We start from the raw sequence: 14,750 nt of genomic DNA, 5'->3' as shown, positions 1-14,750 counted from the left end.
AAATAAAGAAGTAGCAATCTTTGTGAATTTTGAAAAATGTGCATAAATTAGCATATTTAATGAATTTTGAAATTCTGTGTACAAGTTTTGAATGCCCCACCTCAGTCAGACCGCAGCTCGCGCGATAATGAGCATATTCACGAAGATTTATTCAGCGGCCCTCTAGCGGTCTCCGAAGGAAAACGTGCGATCAATTTGGCTTGATTTTCCCAATGGTTTGGAGGGGCTGAAGTTATAGCTCTGTACTGGTCGCTAACTTCAGTTTACTTCGAAACGAATTGTGGTAAGTTATTCTCAAGGCCTTCATCTACATTATGATATATAATTTTTCATATTTCTACATTTTCAACCTACCATTTTTACCTGTTTAATTGATGCTTATTTTAGTAATATTTTAGCTACGATTTTGTAGTCGGAATTTCACTTTTGGTTCCTGACTTTGCTACATAACCAAATTGTTTCGATCAAGGTTTTTTATAAAGAAGAAAAGTCACTGTTCAAAATATGTCAGAACCAATTTGACGCAAACTCACCTTATATTTTTATTTTAGAGAAAATTATACCCTAAAAATGAAGAAATTTACGTTTTACCGGAAGTAACCTTCGCGTTCACTCTACGATGGTGCGAAATAATGCTAAAATTGCGTTCGTCGCGGGTTGGTAGGATTTCGTCTTTGGTCCCATACGTTGAAACTTCTGTGATGATGACAGATGGCTCGCATTATTTATGTGACTGTGGACGGTGGACCTGTTTTTATTTATAATTAAGACTTAACATAAACGAAGCTCAATAAGTAGATGTCTTCTAAAATTTATTTAATGATTATCAGGTTTCCGAAGTCCATCAAGTTTTTATAGATTGAGATATTTCTTGATTTATGTTTACAGAGATGCCAAGTTCAAAAAAAAAATTATGCGTGAGATTTTAATGACTCGGCGGCGTCTCTGCGCACGCGGCCAGTACTTACACTCGTACGCTGCGAAAAGGCGCGCGCGCATCAGATATGGGCTTCATCATGTTATCGATCCATACTACAAAACCATGCGATGCACGCACGCGATTCGTCGTATCACGTACTAGCTGTGCACTGACTGCACTCTCGATTCGTCTCGAGTGCCGGGCTCGACGCGAAGGCGGTCGGCCAGTCGTATAATCAAGCTAATAATGCTACTTTTTCTCTATTTTTTCTGTCGGGTCCCGATGCGTGAGAAAAATGGGTGCCATGCGTGAGATCGTGAGACGGACCCTGAATGCGTGAGTCTCACGCACAATGCGTGAGACTTGGTAGCTCTGTGTTTAAAAAAAGTTAATCTTTTTCTCAATAATTAGGCCGCCCTAGTCGAAGTTGAGTCCCATGATGATTTTTGCCACAGGCTGCTGTTAAGAATGAAATGATGATTATTTTAGACAGTCTACTCTATAGAATATAAACAATTTAAAGTCAACTAAAAAGTTTGGTACTACCGTACTCAGTAGTATTTATAAACCATTTTGTTCAAATAAAAAAAATGTGGCTGTCGCAGACAGTACAGTACTACATGTATTAGTCTCTTACATGTGAAATAATTCATACATGTACTTTGAATTATTATTTAGTAATTTAGACTATTTATCACTTTTTTTTGTCTCTTCTACACACAGATCTGCACACTTGCTGACTCTGGTCCCTGCTCGCTACTTCATTCTGGGAGATGATCCATCATGTACTGGTCAGACTGATTTGGACAAAGTCATTTTTCGTTTGCAAATTTTGAAGTGATAATGATACAACAGAAAATTGATCTTTATCGATATTGGAAACAAGAAAATTCGAGCACAGTTTTGGAGAGGACTAAGAATACTGACTTTGACAGGAATACAGCTTGACAAAAATAAGAATACACAATTTAAAACCAAAGAACAGTTTTAATGTTACTAATGGTGCATTGCAAGAAACTTTCTACTCATTGACACATTCCAAAATCAAGGGTAAGTCCTTTGCTTAAACACAAACATGTAGTTGATTTGCAATTGAACATAAATCTCTTGCAATGTCCCATAATTATATTTTGTTCTCAAGCAACTCTGTTAATGTTATCCAATGTGCTGAAGGTTAAGTGTTTATGTATGTTCACAATTTTTTTCTCAAAAGTTATAATATATTTGTCCTTTTAAACGGTATTCGAATGTGGTTACGCTTTGTTTTTGTTTTCCACAGTAATTATTGCATGTGTGAACAGAAGTGAAATATTTGTTGTGAAGCACTGTGTGAATGTTGTGTAATCATGGAGCTATGGTGTGATGGTATTATGATTAATTCATCATTTTTGTTGTAAGACTGTAAACCTGGTGGATGTGAGGGAGTGGCCTGGATGAAAGGAAAGTGAACATGTGTCAAATTACTGATTTGCACACTTTAAGACAATTTTGTTTGTGGATAAATATTAATGTGCATTCCCTACATTCCATGCAAAGAGTAAAGGAGAAGTCCACCCCAACAAAAAAGTAATTTGAATTTAAAGAAAAATAAAGTATTGCAGAAAATTTAATAAACATTATGATTCAAAATTAAAAAAATTATAATTTTGACATTGAGAAATATGCCTAATTTCAATTATGTGCTCATCTTGGTCAAGGTGCAAATTACAGAACTGATTATGTCACACACACTCTAATTTCTTGTGTATTTTTTTTTGTTTGATACCTTTTCATGACATGTATGTTTTATTTTGATTTTCTCATTTTCTTTGACAAATTTTGAGAGATTTTAATTCCTCCATTAACATTTGTAGTTTCCATGAATGTAACCTATTGTGACTCGAAGAGTTTTTATAACAAATTTGCTAAAATTGATATAATAAAATGCAACCAAAATTTAGAAAGTAATGTGATGTGAATGACATAATCAACTCTATTTGCATACCATTGTTTTGTGTATATAACTGTTTTGTGTTAAAAAAGGGAAATGTCTCTATTTATTCAAAGAATTTTTTGTTGATGTGCACTTGACCTTTAACTCACTTTCCTTCCCACCTCTGCCCAAATAAGTGTAATCAAGAACCTGAAAATCAAAAGTGATTAAGAAGAAGTAAGATTTATTCATAGCTCCATGATTTAATAATACAGGCCTAAATAGAAATTCACATGAAAGTAAAAAAAGAGAATAAAACTGGGTAGGAACGGGGGAGGAATATGATTTAAAGAAAAAGCCAAAATATATTCTCCCCCCCCCCCCGCGAAAAAAAAAAACACTCCGTCGGGTTCGAACCAGGGTCCCCGCACACGTCGAACATAGTGCCTACGCAAGTCGCACCAGATCGCTTCCGTATCACTTCCGGGTTTTTAATGCTATATAAAATGTTGTAAGTCTGTGCGCCGCTGTTGACCAATTAGAACGTGTCGGAAATTGTACTGCAATTCCAATCATTTTGCGATGGACATTGCCGTGGTTTCTTGTGGTTCCTGACTTTGCTACATCATGAAATTTCATAATTTTTTTCAGTCGTAAAGAAGAATGTCTACGCTTTACATTGATTATAATATCAATTTGACGCAAGTGTGATTTCTATGCAAAAATACGCTCCGTTTATTCACACATATTTCTTGAAAAAATCCTTTTTTCTAAGCTAAATATCGGTCTTCAAAATACGTCAAATGTGCATTTTATTCAATTGATCAGAAATTTCAAAGCCTTATCTATAAAATAAGACCAATTTTGTGAGGAATAAACGATTCTAAGAGCAAAAAACACCGATCGGAAAATTCGTCTTCATAGCTCATTACGTATGCATAACCACGGACGGCTATGCATACCGCTGAATAAAATAGAGCACTTTCGGATGGGCTGCGGACTGACTGACCTAGTGCTATCATATAAAGCAAACAGAATTGAAATTGGACTTGAAATGGCGAAGTAGTAGCATTTTGAAATTGTGGACGGACGACAGATGACGGACGACGGACAGCGGACGACGGACGCCATGCCATGGCATAAGCTCATCTTGCCCTTCGGGCCGGATGAGCTAAAAATGAAAAACAGAAAAGGAAAGGGAGGGTGAACATAAATTGTTAGAAAACTAAATATGTTTTAGAAATGTGTAAAATTTCAAAGTGAAACATTGTCAAATTACATGAATCATTGAGGCACACTGTACACGCACGCACCTTTAGGTAGCTTTCTTCCCACTACAACTTCACACCGATCTCAAGACTCAAAACAAATTGAAACAATTAGTTGTGAAAATTCAGTAACTTGCTTCTACGATCACATCACCAAATCAGTAATCTGAGAATCAATATAATTACAAAAATTCCTGCTGATTTTGTGATAATTTTGGTGGAAAAATGTTTTTCATTTGAGATTGTTTACTCTGATTCGGAGTAGGCCTGTTTCGGGTATATGTGTACACGTCCGGTCGAGTCAGTACATGTGTAGGGGAAGGCGGGGTAAGTTGAGCATAGGGGCAAGTTGAGCCACCAGCCCCAGGCCAATAATGAATGAGTCAAACATTGTGGTGGTGTCATGTATTGATGACCCATAGCATAACCCCTAACCCCACCACATTGTTTCCAACTTTGAAACAAAAACTATTTTTTTAGAGGGAAAAATATGAATTTCAGCCAAAAAAGTAAAAAAGAGTGTGAAATAGATAAGTGCTTTATAAACACACACGTCTTTAGATATAATAAAGACATGATAACAACATTATTAGTCCAGGTATGGATCTTCATTCTTGTCATAGTCTTTTATATGATGGATGCATAATAAATGTGTGGATACAAAATTATCGCACTAAGTTCGGACTGGGGTAAGTTGAGCCAAACAGCATGGGGCAAGTTGAGCCATGGTAATTCCTATGGTAATGTATCTTAAAAAACAAACAAACCATAAAAATCGATTGAAATGCAGGCTGAAAGGAGCAAATTTACGTGACTGCTCTTTTCCTTTTACAGGATGTTAGTATTTATAGAGAATTAGCAAGTGAAAAGACTTTAAACAAAAATTGACATGCTGGTTCTCCCCCCATACATTTTGTACATAGTTTTTGTGGCTCAACTTACCCCAGAAAGTGGCTCAAACTTACCCCATATATGGGGCAAGTTGAGCCATCTGACATCGTTTTTTTCAAAGGTCACGATGACTTTCAGTGTGGGGATAGAAAGTTATATATAGGTGGAAAATATTTCAGAAGAATTAAATTTCAAGGCAAGGTACTTATTTCGACAAGATTATTAATCATATCAATTCTAACATGCAAAAAGCAAAAACTGTCACAACTTACCCCGCCTTCCCCTACTGAATTTCATGACCATGTACATGGTAGCAGGTGTATAAAACTTGTGTGAGAGTTGTAAGCAAGTAAACAATTATTCAATTCTACACAATTCTATTTTCCATCCTCACAGCTTAACATTCATTTTAAATTCTCAAACGCTGCACAAATTTCAAGCACTAAAATTCCACTTTTATACCCACCCTTGAAGTTCTGTATTTGCGCAAGAACACAGCGCTCACTCACAAATGAAATCTGTCTAGGGCCAGCCTGGGGTGCGGGCAGCGTGCATAAAGTTTACATACAATGCAGTGATGTAATGCTTGATAAAAAGAGCTATGAGCTTTATGTACTTTATAGTACTTAACTACTACATACTTGATTTCCATTTCCCCAAAATAAAACCTATTATGTAATTATTATGTCTATTCACCATTAATTTGAAGTTTATTTTGATCTTACTTCAAGTCTTACTTCTCTGTTCGTGCTGAGATAATTTATGCACGATGAATTCATGAATGGAATTTATCGTCGATCAAGGATGCGCATTGTGCTTTAATCAACCAGATAGAAATTGCCACACCCCTGCATATGAATGAATCAGCCCAGATCAGTCCAAAGTCCAAAGATGTAAACAACTCATTCATGAACTATTCTTTGAGACTGACCCCAGGTGGAGCATTTCTTGAACAATTTCATCCCTTGCCCACACCATGTCCCCGCCCCCACTTGTGGCACTGCCCACGATTCGACACATGTATTTCAAAAAAATATTTTGCAAAATATTTAATTTGAAATACCTTTTAAAATTACGATTTTTTATCATTTGAACCTACATGTATAACTGGGTCTATTTGAGACTAGTCGAGAAAGTACCGGTGAAGACGGGCGCATGTTGGAATGTAGTTTTCATCGTGTGAGTGGGATAGAAAAAAGGTTGAATTATTGTTTTGAAACATGAAAGGAATTCTCCGGCTCCCACCCTTATCTCTCTCTCTCCCTCACACACACACAGATGGGGGAGGGGTCAATTTATTTCTGAAGTCATGACCTCTCCTGATAAGGGAACCACTGCCTTCTTCTTTGTTTCCCCAAAAGTTTCATTGGCTATCCGAAGGTCCAATCAGCTCAAGTGAGCTTGGTTGTGTGTGTTTTTTTCTTGTTTTGTGCACGCAGACAATGAACTCATTTTGTGTATCGAGGGCAAGGTTGGGTGGGATTAAAAAAAAAATCGGAGCGCTTTCATGTTGGTGTGTAACTGTGAATGTAATACAATCATTGATTATTTTTGAAAAATTATCTCGGTAACATAATTTTTAAACCTGTATGAAGTGTCATCATTGTTTTCTTGTCATTTTGTTATTATTACTTGGGTATTCGAGTTCTCCCAATGTCATAATCGGGATCTGCCGAACATTCGATTTGTGTAAATTTTGCTAATCGATTGGTGTTTGGCGGCATGCCAATCGAACACTTCGATCAATCGATGTTTACTCCCAGGCCTAGCATTTATGTGCATTTTGTGTGGGCTTAAAAATACGCCACAATGGGGCTTCCTTGGCGTCTCTATTTGATGAAAAGGCTGTCGCTTCCGCGCTCCGCGCGGGAGGGGTGAACCCCCCCTCCCACACCCACCCCCGGGAGTGGCAGCACAAGTCCCCGACATGGGTGAATTTTTTCTGGCGAGAACGCTGGCTGCAAGGATAAAATCTAGGATTAATGATTCCTGTTAATCTGCTTTAATCTGAGCAGCACGCCACCGCTAGCTGCGTCGAGCGGGGAGATACATCCTGTTCACTAATTACCGCAGCGTTGGTGTGCTCGCGGGGTGCACGCTGCAAATACAATATGGATGTGCTCTCTTATACAGCAGTTACCCCTAATTCCTTTCAAATTATGATCAAAACTTAGTCACTCTCGATCCTTTCGTTGGTCACTGTAAGTTGCCATCTTGGATGACGTCATCATCTTTACAGACGTATTTACCAGTCGCTATTATAACGCAATTTGTGCCGCTGCTTTGAGCTTGTCTATGTACGTGCGTTTGGAACTTGTCGCTCGCATTGATTGGCCAGGATATCGAGGATTCCAATTGGAAAGCCTTGATAAAAACATAACTCAATGAATGTAGTGGGCAGTGCGCCGTTTATAAATTATGTACTGTATAAAAGCAAATATCTCGGGGAAATATCTTTCACTCGGTCGATCGACATGCATTGCAATCGAGAGAGTTGTAGGGGGAAAAAAGGAGGACTTTCCGACAATTTTTTAGTACACAGAAAACAGGAAAAGTCGAAAATACGGAAAAAAGACGGACAACAGGAAGACAGAATTCCGTATAAATACGGAAAAGTGGCATCCCTGATGAAATGCCTTCCCAAAGTATTAACTTTCTCAAAGTATTTACTTTCTCAAGAGTGATATAAGATGTCATTCATACACAAGAAAGAAAGAAATTGTCTGCTTATTTTTGGCTAGAAACGACACAGCTTCGAAAGAAACCAAGTATCAACATACATACAAATGCACACATGGGACTGTGATGTACTCACCTTCTTATGTATATTAATACATTTGGAAATCAGTCTTTTTTTGTCAAAAGAGGTCATAATTCCTCTTTTTAATGCTTGCAAATGATCAGTTTACACCAGATTTTAGTAATATGGACTAAGGGCATTTCATTAGTGTAAAATGTGACTTTGACTTAGATTTTCAAAGTTCTGTGGAATATTTCTTAGCAGCAATATTTTGTATCGTAGCTCCCCATGTCTGAATAGGGTGCTAGCACAAAGATAGCTACATGTAGCTGCTGTGGTTTCATGCAAAGCTCAAGCCAGCCGGCCGGCGTGATCGACTGGATAATAGCTACTGTATGCTATAGCGGTAAGCCTATGTACTGTCATGTGTGTGTGTATTTGTGTGTAGATCAACAAAAAGGGCGCAATGACGAATTCGCTTGCAATTTGAACTGTAGAAAGTTGATAAATGCCTGCAAAATCGGGAGAAAAACTGTGTTACTTTGAAAATCATTGGTTACCGATTCGGGCCACCAAAACTTATTATTTTTCAATAATTGTTGCCCGAGGTGGATTTCTGTAATGTCGAGCCTTGCCATAGATATATTTTCGTAAAATCGTATATTTATAAAAATCATTGTGGCGTATTTTAAGTGAAAAATCGTACGGAATACAACAAAATCGTACTATTTGGCAGCTCTGATGGATGAACATGTGATTAATCCGCCATAGATATCAGATGATTTTGTACATGATCTGCATTCTAACTGCAGATAAGATGTCTTATTCTCTTAAAAGTACAATTCTTGAAAACTTCCATTTGGGTGAATTTCAAAGCTCAATAGCAAAAAATCAAGCATACAAACCTATATCACTTTTGGCATATTTGAAAGATTCAGGTGCTAAAGCAACTCAGTGCAAAATTTTTTGAAAATGACATGGATTTCATTTTAACTCTGGAACATCCTTAAATGAACAAGTAGAATGCCTCTGACATTCTCATCTGCATTACGCAATTCAATAAAGCAGCAACGCTGACTCAGAAAACTGAATGATGAATGATTATTCATTAAAACACCATTCATATGATAATGAAATAAGTTCACTGACCCTAACAATTACCCTTGACTCAGATCATGTGACCTAAAACTCATACAAACTTATAAGTGATACTTGATTACCAATATGTGCAAGTTATATGCAATGGATCCATTTACTCTCAAAGTTATAACATTTCAAGAATTTAACCTTGGTTAAGATTTCAATATTTCAATGTTGACAAGTTCACTGACCCTACATGACCTTTCACCTAAATCAAGTGATCTGCAACTCATGCAAGACAGAGAAACTCAAATACCCTTTTAATTTTATCTAACTTTCATGATGTAGATCCATAAACTATCAGTTATGACATGTAAAAAACACCCCAACATGGTCAAAGTCTGTTCACCGTCAATGATCTTTGACCATGGCCATGTGACCCATATACTTTTTGAAGTTTAAGATGAAACTTCAAAATCCTTGCCATGGTTAAGGTTCCCTTGCCAACACTGCCATCAGAAAAGCAGTGCCTTTAGTATTGCTCTGCCATGCAGGTGAGCTGTGATTCATCCCAAATGATTATCTTGACTCAGCCCAGCTGTTCCATTTGCAGAGATGCTAACTGATAGCTCAAAAAAATCCTGAAAACCCAGGCCGGGGGTCCAGGGGCCCGCCCAGGGCCCCTGGCGGGGTCAAAAAAGGGCGAAGCCCCCTGAAGCTGGAACGTTTTCTTATTCTTTAGAGGGCTGAAATCATTAATCTACAGTAGTACATAACAAATAATTAATGACATAATAAACTTCATCATAGGCAAGAAAGGTGCTCAAAAAAAAAAAATCATGTAACCCGGAATAATTAACCTGCTGCGGGTTAATATGCTGCGGCCAATGGGTGCGACTCGGGACGGGTGTATGTAGCAGCTGGGGTGCCCTTTTCACTCACTGTACTCATCAACAAGACAATCCTATACTATTGAAAATCCATAAATCACAATTTCTATCAAAATGATGGATAGTTCACACATATGAATTGATGAATACGCACCAGAGAACACATATTTCATGGTAGCAAATAGGTTTTCAGCTGAAATCCCGCGGCAGACAACCAATCACTCACGCAGCAGCAGGCGATTGCAGCCACATCGGGCCGTGCTTCGAGCGGTTCTACCGGGCGATCGCCCGACTGGGATAGCGCTGACACCCGTATCCCTGCAGGGTATAGGGCGGCGTTTGCAACTGCTACAATGTATTGTTCGCGCGTACCGTGCAAGTACAGTATACCAGCTAAACTTCATGCTGCGCACAACGCTAATAATTTTCCGTCTGCGCAAATTGGCCATCCAAAATTGAAATTGCGCTCTCAGTAGCGAACTCCGTGACAAGATTTGGAGGGGAAATTTTACGGATATCACTTTGACAATCGATTTTTTTTTCCGGAATATTTTTCAGCAAAGGAAAAAATCCGGAATTCCGGAAAAATCCGGAAAATTAGCAACTCTGCATTTGACTTTATAAGTCAAGAGGGTGGTTAACACCTCTTCTTAAAATATTTTTTCCCCTAATATTCACTCATATACATACATGATCTGTACTTCTTTTACCTTCCTTTTTCATTAACTATGCAATGTGGTGTATAACTCTACAAGTGATATGCACAAAACAAGCAACGATCTTAAAAACACTAAGGACCTACCCTTGTTATAGACCCAGCACCATAGATAAAACTCAAAAACAGAAGAAGGGGCATCATGTTCTCAATTGTTACAATGAATGGATCATCAGTATATGATGGATAAGGAAATTGCTGCAGAGAAAGAGAAAATTGGAAGAAAAGTTAGCTGCATGAAGAAAATGTGATTCCTCTAAATATCAAACCAAAATAATATTTTATAATACAATTATAATAATAATTGTATATTAATACTGTGCAATTTCTACATGGATATACTCAACTGTGCAGCAGGTCAACATGAAACAATATTAAGCAAAATAATGTATGATTAAGTCATAAATAAAGGAAAATAAGGGAAGCCTACTATGTCTACAAATTACACTGCAAAACAGCAAGTTATTTTAAATTCTCCTGAAAAAGGAGGTTTTCAGTAAAGTATTGAATAAGTTAACACATGATCCGAAGAAAGATTACTCCAGAGTTTTATAAATGAATAAATACCATAAGCAGTAATGTCAATGATGAAAACACTAAAACTAACAGAAGACAACACTCATACAAAAAAAGCAAATTAAAGGAGATTTTCGATTTCACCAAGTTCTCACCCAGAAAATGTCTGTTTTACCCTAACCAGAGTTTATTTCCATAATTATTCTAAAACTCAACAATTTTGAACTATTTAAAAAAAAAACCCCAAGGTGATTCACGAACGAATCTCGCCTGATTTCGCAATCAATAAAAGATACAATATGATTTTTGACCCCTCGATGACTTTTGAGCTTATCATCCTCAAGAACACATGTGTGGTATTGTCCAAAGATCATTTGTACCAAGTATGACCACAATTGATGCAGATATAAAGAAAAGAGAGCAAGTTGACAAAAACTTGAAAAAAGAATGAACATGACCTAATATCATTTGACCTTTTAACCCCTAGACAACCTTTGACCCCACTCATGAACACACATGTGGTTATTACCCACGAATTATTGGTACCAAGTGTAAACACAACTGATGCAAAAATAAAGAAATGAGAGAAATTTTAATCAAACTTGACCTCTTGACTATAACCTTTGACCCCATCATCCTCATGACCATACATACATGTAAAATTCCTAAGGATCCTTTGAACAAAGTGTATGTGAACATAACTAATGCAGATATAAAGAAATGAGAGCAATTTGCACAAAATCTTGACCATTAAACAACTACATGACCTTTGACCCCTTCATCCTCAACAATACACATGCAGTATTACATGCAATGATTATTTGTATTAAATGTGAATATAACTGATGCAGAAATAAAGAAATCAGAGCATTTTGGAAAAAAAAATGACCCGAGATGACCTTTGTCCCATTATCGTTGAGAAGGCACATGTGGTATTACCTATTAAAAGATCACTTGTATCAAATATGAACACAATTAATGCAGATTTAATGAAATAAGAACAAGTTGTACAAAAACTTGAAACTAGCCTATCAATGATGTAGAGCTCTTCGGCATCTCACAACGCAATTTGATTCCATTTTTTTAATTTCACCCCAATTGACACTGTAGTGAAGTATATTGTGATATAAATTGAGGAAACTGAATTGAAATTGATGAAGAAATGACATAAAAGCATTTTTTTTATTTATGAATTTATGAATAAATTTTGTAATAATTAGCTTAAATTATTTTCTAGTCAAAATTTCTAAACTCTGTGTAGAACCTTGGTGAACCTCATGTTGCTCTCAAATGGAACAAAATATATATAAAAATCAGTCAACAAAATAAGTATTTTTGTGCGTTTTGAAAAAAATGCATAAATTAGCTTATTTAATGAGTTTCAAAATTCTGTGTTGAAATTTGTATCCCAACCTAGAGCTATCATAAAAAGCAAAACAAAATTGGGATTGGTCAACAAATAAATGAGAAAATTCATTTTTTTTCATGATTTATGAATAAATATTGCATAAATTAGCATGAATAATTTTCTCGTCAAAATTTCAAAATTTCAAAATTTTTTTGAAACTTGGTGACAATCATGCAGCCCTACAAGATGGGGGGAAAAAAAAATCAAAATTAAAGAAAAAGTATTTTTGTGATTATGAATGAATATGCATAAATTAGCATAAATAATTATCTAGTAAAAATTTTGAAATTTTGTGAACAAGTTTGGTGAACCTCATGCAGCTCTACCAGATGGAAGAAAAAGATCAAAATCCTTCAACAAATAAAGAAGAGGCATTTTCTGTAATTTGTTAATTGCATAAGTTGGCATAAGTAATTTTCTACTCAGAATTTCAAAATGCTGTGTACAAAGAAGTATTTTATATGAATTCTTAAGATACACATCAATTAATTTCACATTAATTAGCATAATCAACCCCCCTTTATGATCTCGGCCGTCGATCGCGTAATCGCGACGAAAATTGGCACGCGCATTACCCATGGCATTATCTACAAAACTGTAATACCAAATTCTGTGAAAAATCTCATTGCTCATTAATTATGCAAATTTATGCATAAAATCATAAGTTTGCTCTAATTAATAAAAAATGCCCCAAAATGCTAATTTTTGTTTCACATACTATAGATAGGCATGTGATCAAATCTCTTTAAAAAAATTCAATATCACATTTATTTTCTTATGTATTCTATTGTTTTCTAAATTTCTTATGTATTTGTTTGTTTTTCGACTTTTTGTTTTGTTATGGAAATTGTTCAGGACTTTATTTTGACCATAAAAGAGATAAAATTAATTTATTTTAAGCAGTAAAAGGAAAAATAATGATACATTTATGAATTTTTGCTAAAAACACTATTTGCATTGGATTTGTACACAAATTCACGTTTTTGAGTAATTTGGGGTCTGCATGCACTTACGAAATGTTGCGTAATTTCGGAACCGCATACCCGGGGGTCACAATTTTGGTCTCAAAAGTTGCATGAGACTTGAAAGTGAAAAGTCAGCGAGCGACGCAGTCAAAAAATTTCAAGCGGCGGACTTATCGCGAAAAATGTCGAGGTGGGCTGAATCAGGCCCCCAGTCTTTTTAGGGTTAATGCTGACCTGAAAATGACCTTTGACCTTACCATGTGACCTCTGACTGCAGCATAACATGCAAGTTCTCCAAGTCCATCTACCATCCACATTTGGTTGAAAAGTGACTTACGGATGCAGAGTTAGGTGTCATAAAAGAGTCTTGCATGTAAACTTTAATGTTGACCTGAAAATGACCTTTGACCTTACCATGTGACCTCCACCCACACCAAAATCAATAGGCGGCTTCGCTATACCATACTCAACCTTCATGCCAAATATGAATATGATCGGAGAAGAAATGCAGCCGATAGAGCGCTCACAAGGAAATCTTAAGGCGGCGGACGCGGCGCAATGAGGCCAAATCCATGGTATCCTCCGAACTCTGTTTGAGAGATAGGTGGGCTATAGAGGGTGACATTTTCAGATCATGCTCATCACACCTTAGTTTGATGAATTAGTGCACACTGAGACCATAATCAGAAAAAAGAAAAAAAAAATGTGAAATCCAGGGTGCCCTGGCCGAAAAACCCGAAAATCCAAGATGGCCGCCGGATTGCCTAAAAAAACATGTTTTGGCCATAACTTGGTCATTTTTTCATCTTTTAGCCTAGTTTTGGTGTCTAAACCTATGTTTTGGGGGTCACTGAACTCATTTATGGTATTCATTTTAATATATTAGTGTTAAATTTCATGTTATATCAGTATTTAATCAAATTTCTACTTATTTCTCCAAAATGCGAATTCTTACAATATTAATTCTTACAGATGACGTGTGCATCACAATCAACAGTTTAAACTTTCCTTTTTTTTTCTTGTCCCATGCCCATTATCCCAAATGTCATCCACTTTGTATTAAAGTAGGCATATGCACAATAGTTCCAGCACAGCTCCCTTTCTCACCTCATGTAATGTATCACTATTACCACTCAATCTCCTCATTACTACAACATCAAATAGGAGCATCTCTTAACCATCAGCACATCCCTCTACACATGTGTTGTATGTGAGTCACACATGTGAGATATTTGATGCAGGCAATATTGTCTCTACCCTTGTTCAGCATAAAGTCAAGTTAAGGCTTCGTGAAAATTTAATTAGCATACTATGCCATACATGCCGACCCTGAAATCCTTCCTCAAGAAGTGAGTGGTCGGTTGTAGCAGCATAACGGCACTGACACAAAACAAGTATAGTAGGACGGACACAAGTCATCATGTGGGAGACCTTCAAGAGTGAGGT

The 14,750-nt window shown here is 36.6% G+C and overlaps 1 protein-coding gene across 1 annotated transcript in view; it reads right to left on the bottom strand.

The window, feature by feature from the left end:
• LOC121408106 (phospholipid-transporting ATPase ABCA3-like) overlaps nt 1-10,703 on the bottom strand; it is a 292,368-nt gene extending 281,665 nt beyond the window's left edge. Inside the window, exon 1 of the mRNA XM_041599444.1 lies at nt 10,503-10,703. Coding sequence (XP_041455378.1) covers nt 10,503-10,559 — 57 coding nt within the window. The 5' untranslated portion in view covers nt 10,560-10,703. The remainder of the gene's footprint in view (nt 1-10,502) is intronic.
• Nucleotides 10,704-14,750: the final 4,047 nt, after the last annotated feature.

The sequence above is a fragment of the Lytechinus variegatus genome, chromosome 2 (genome assembly GCF_018143015.1).
Source record: "Lytechinus variegatus isolate NC3 chromosome 2, Lvar_3.0, whole genome shotgun sequence".
Lineage (NCBI taxonomy): Eukaryota > Metazoa > Echinodermata > Echinoidea > Temnopleuroida > Toxopneustidae > Lytechinus > Lytechinus variegatus.
This window is presented reverse-complemented; position numbering and strand designations above follow the sequence as displayed.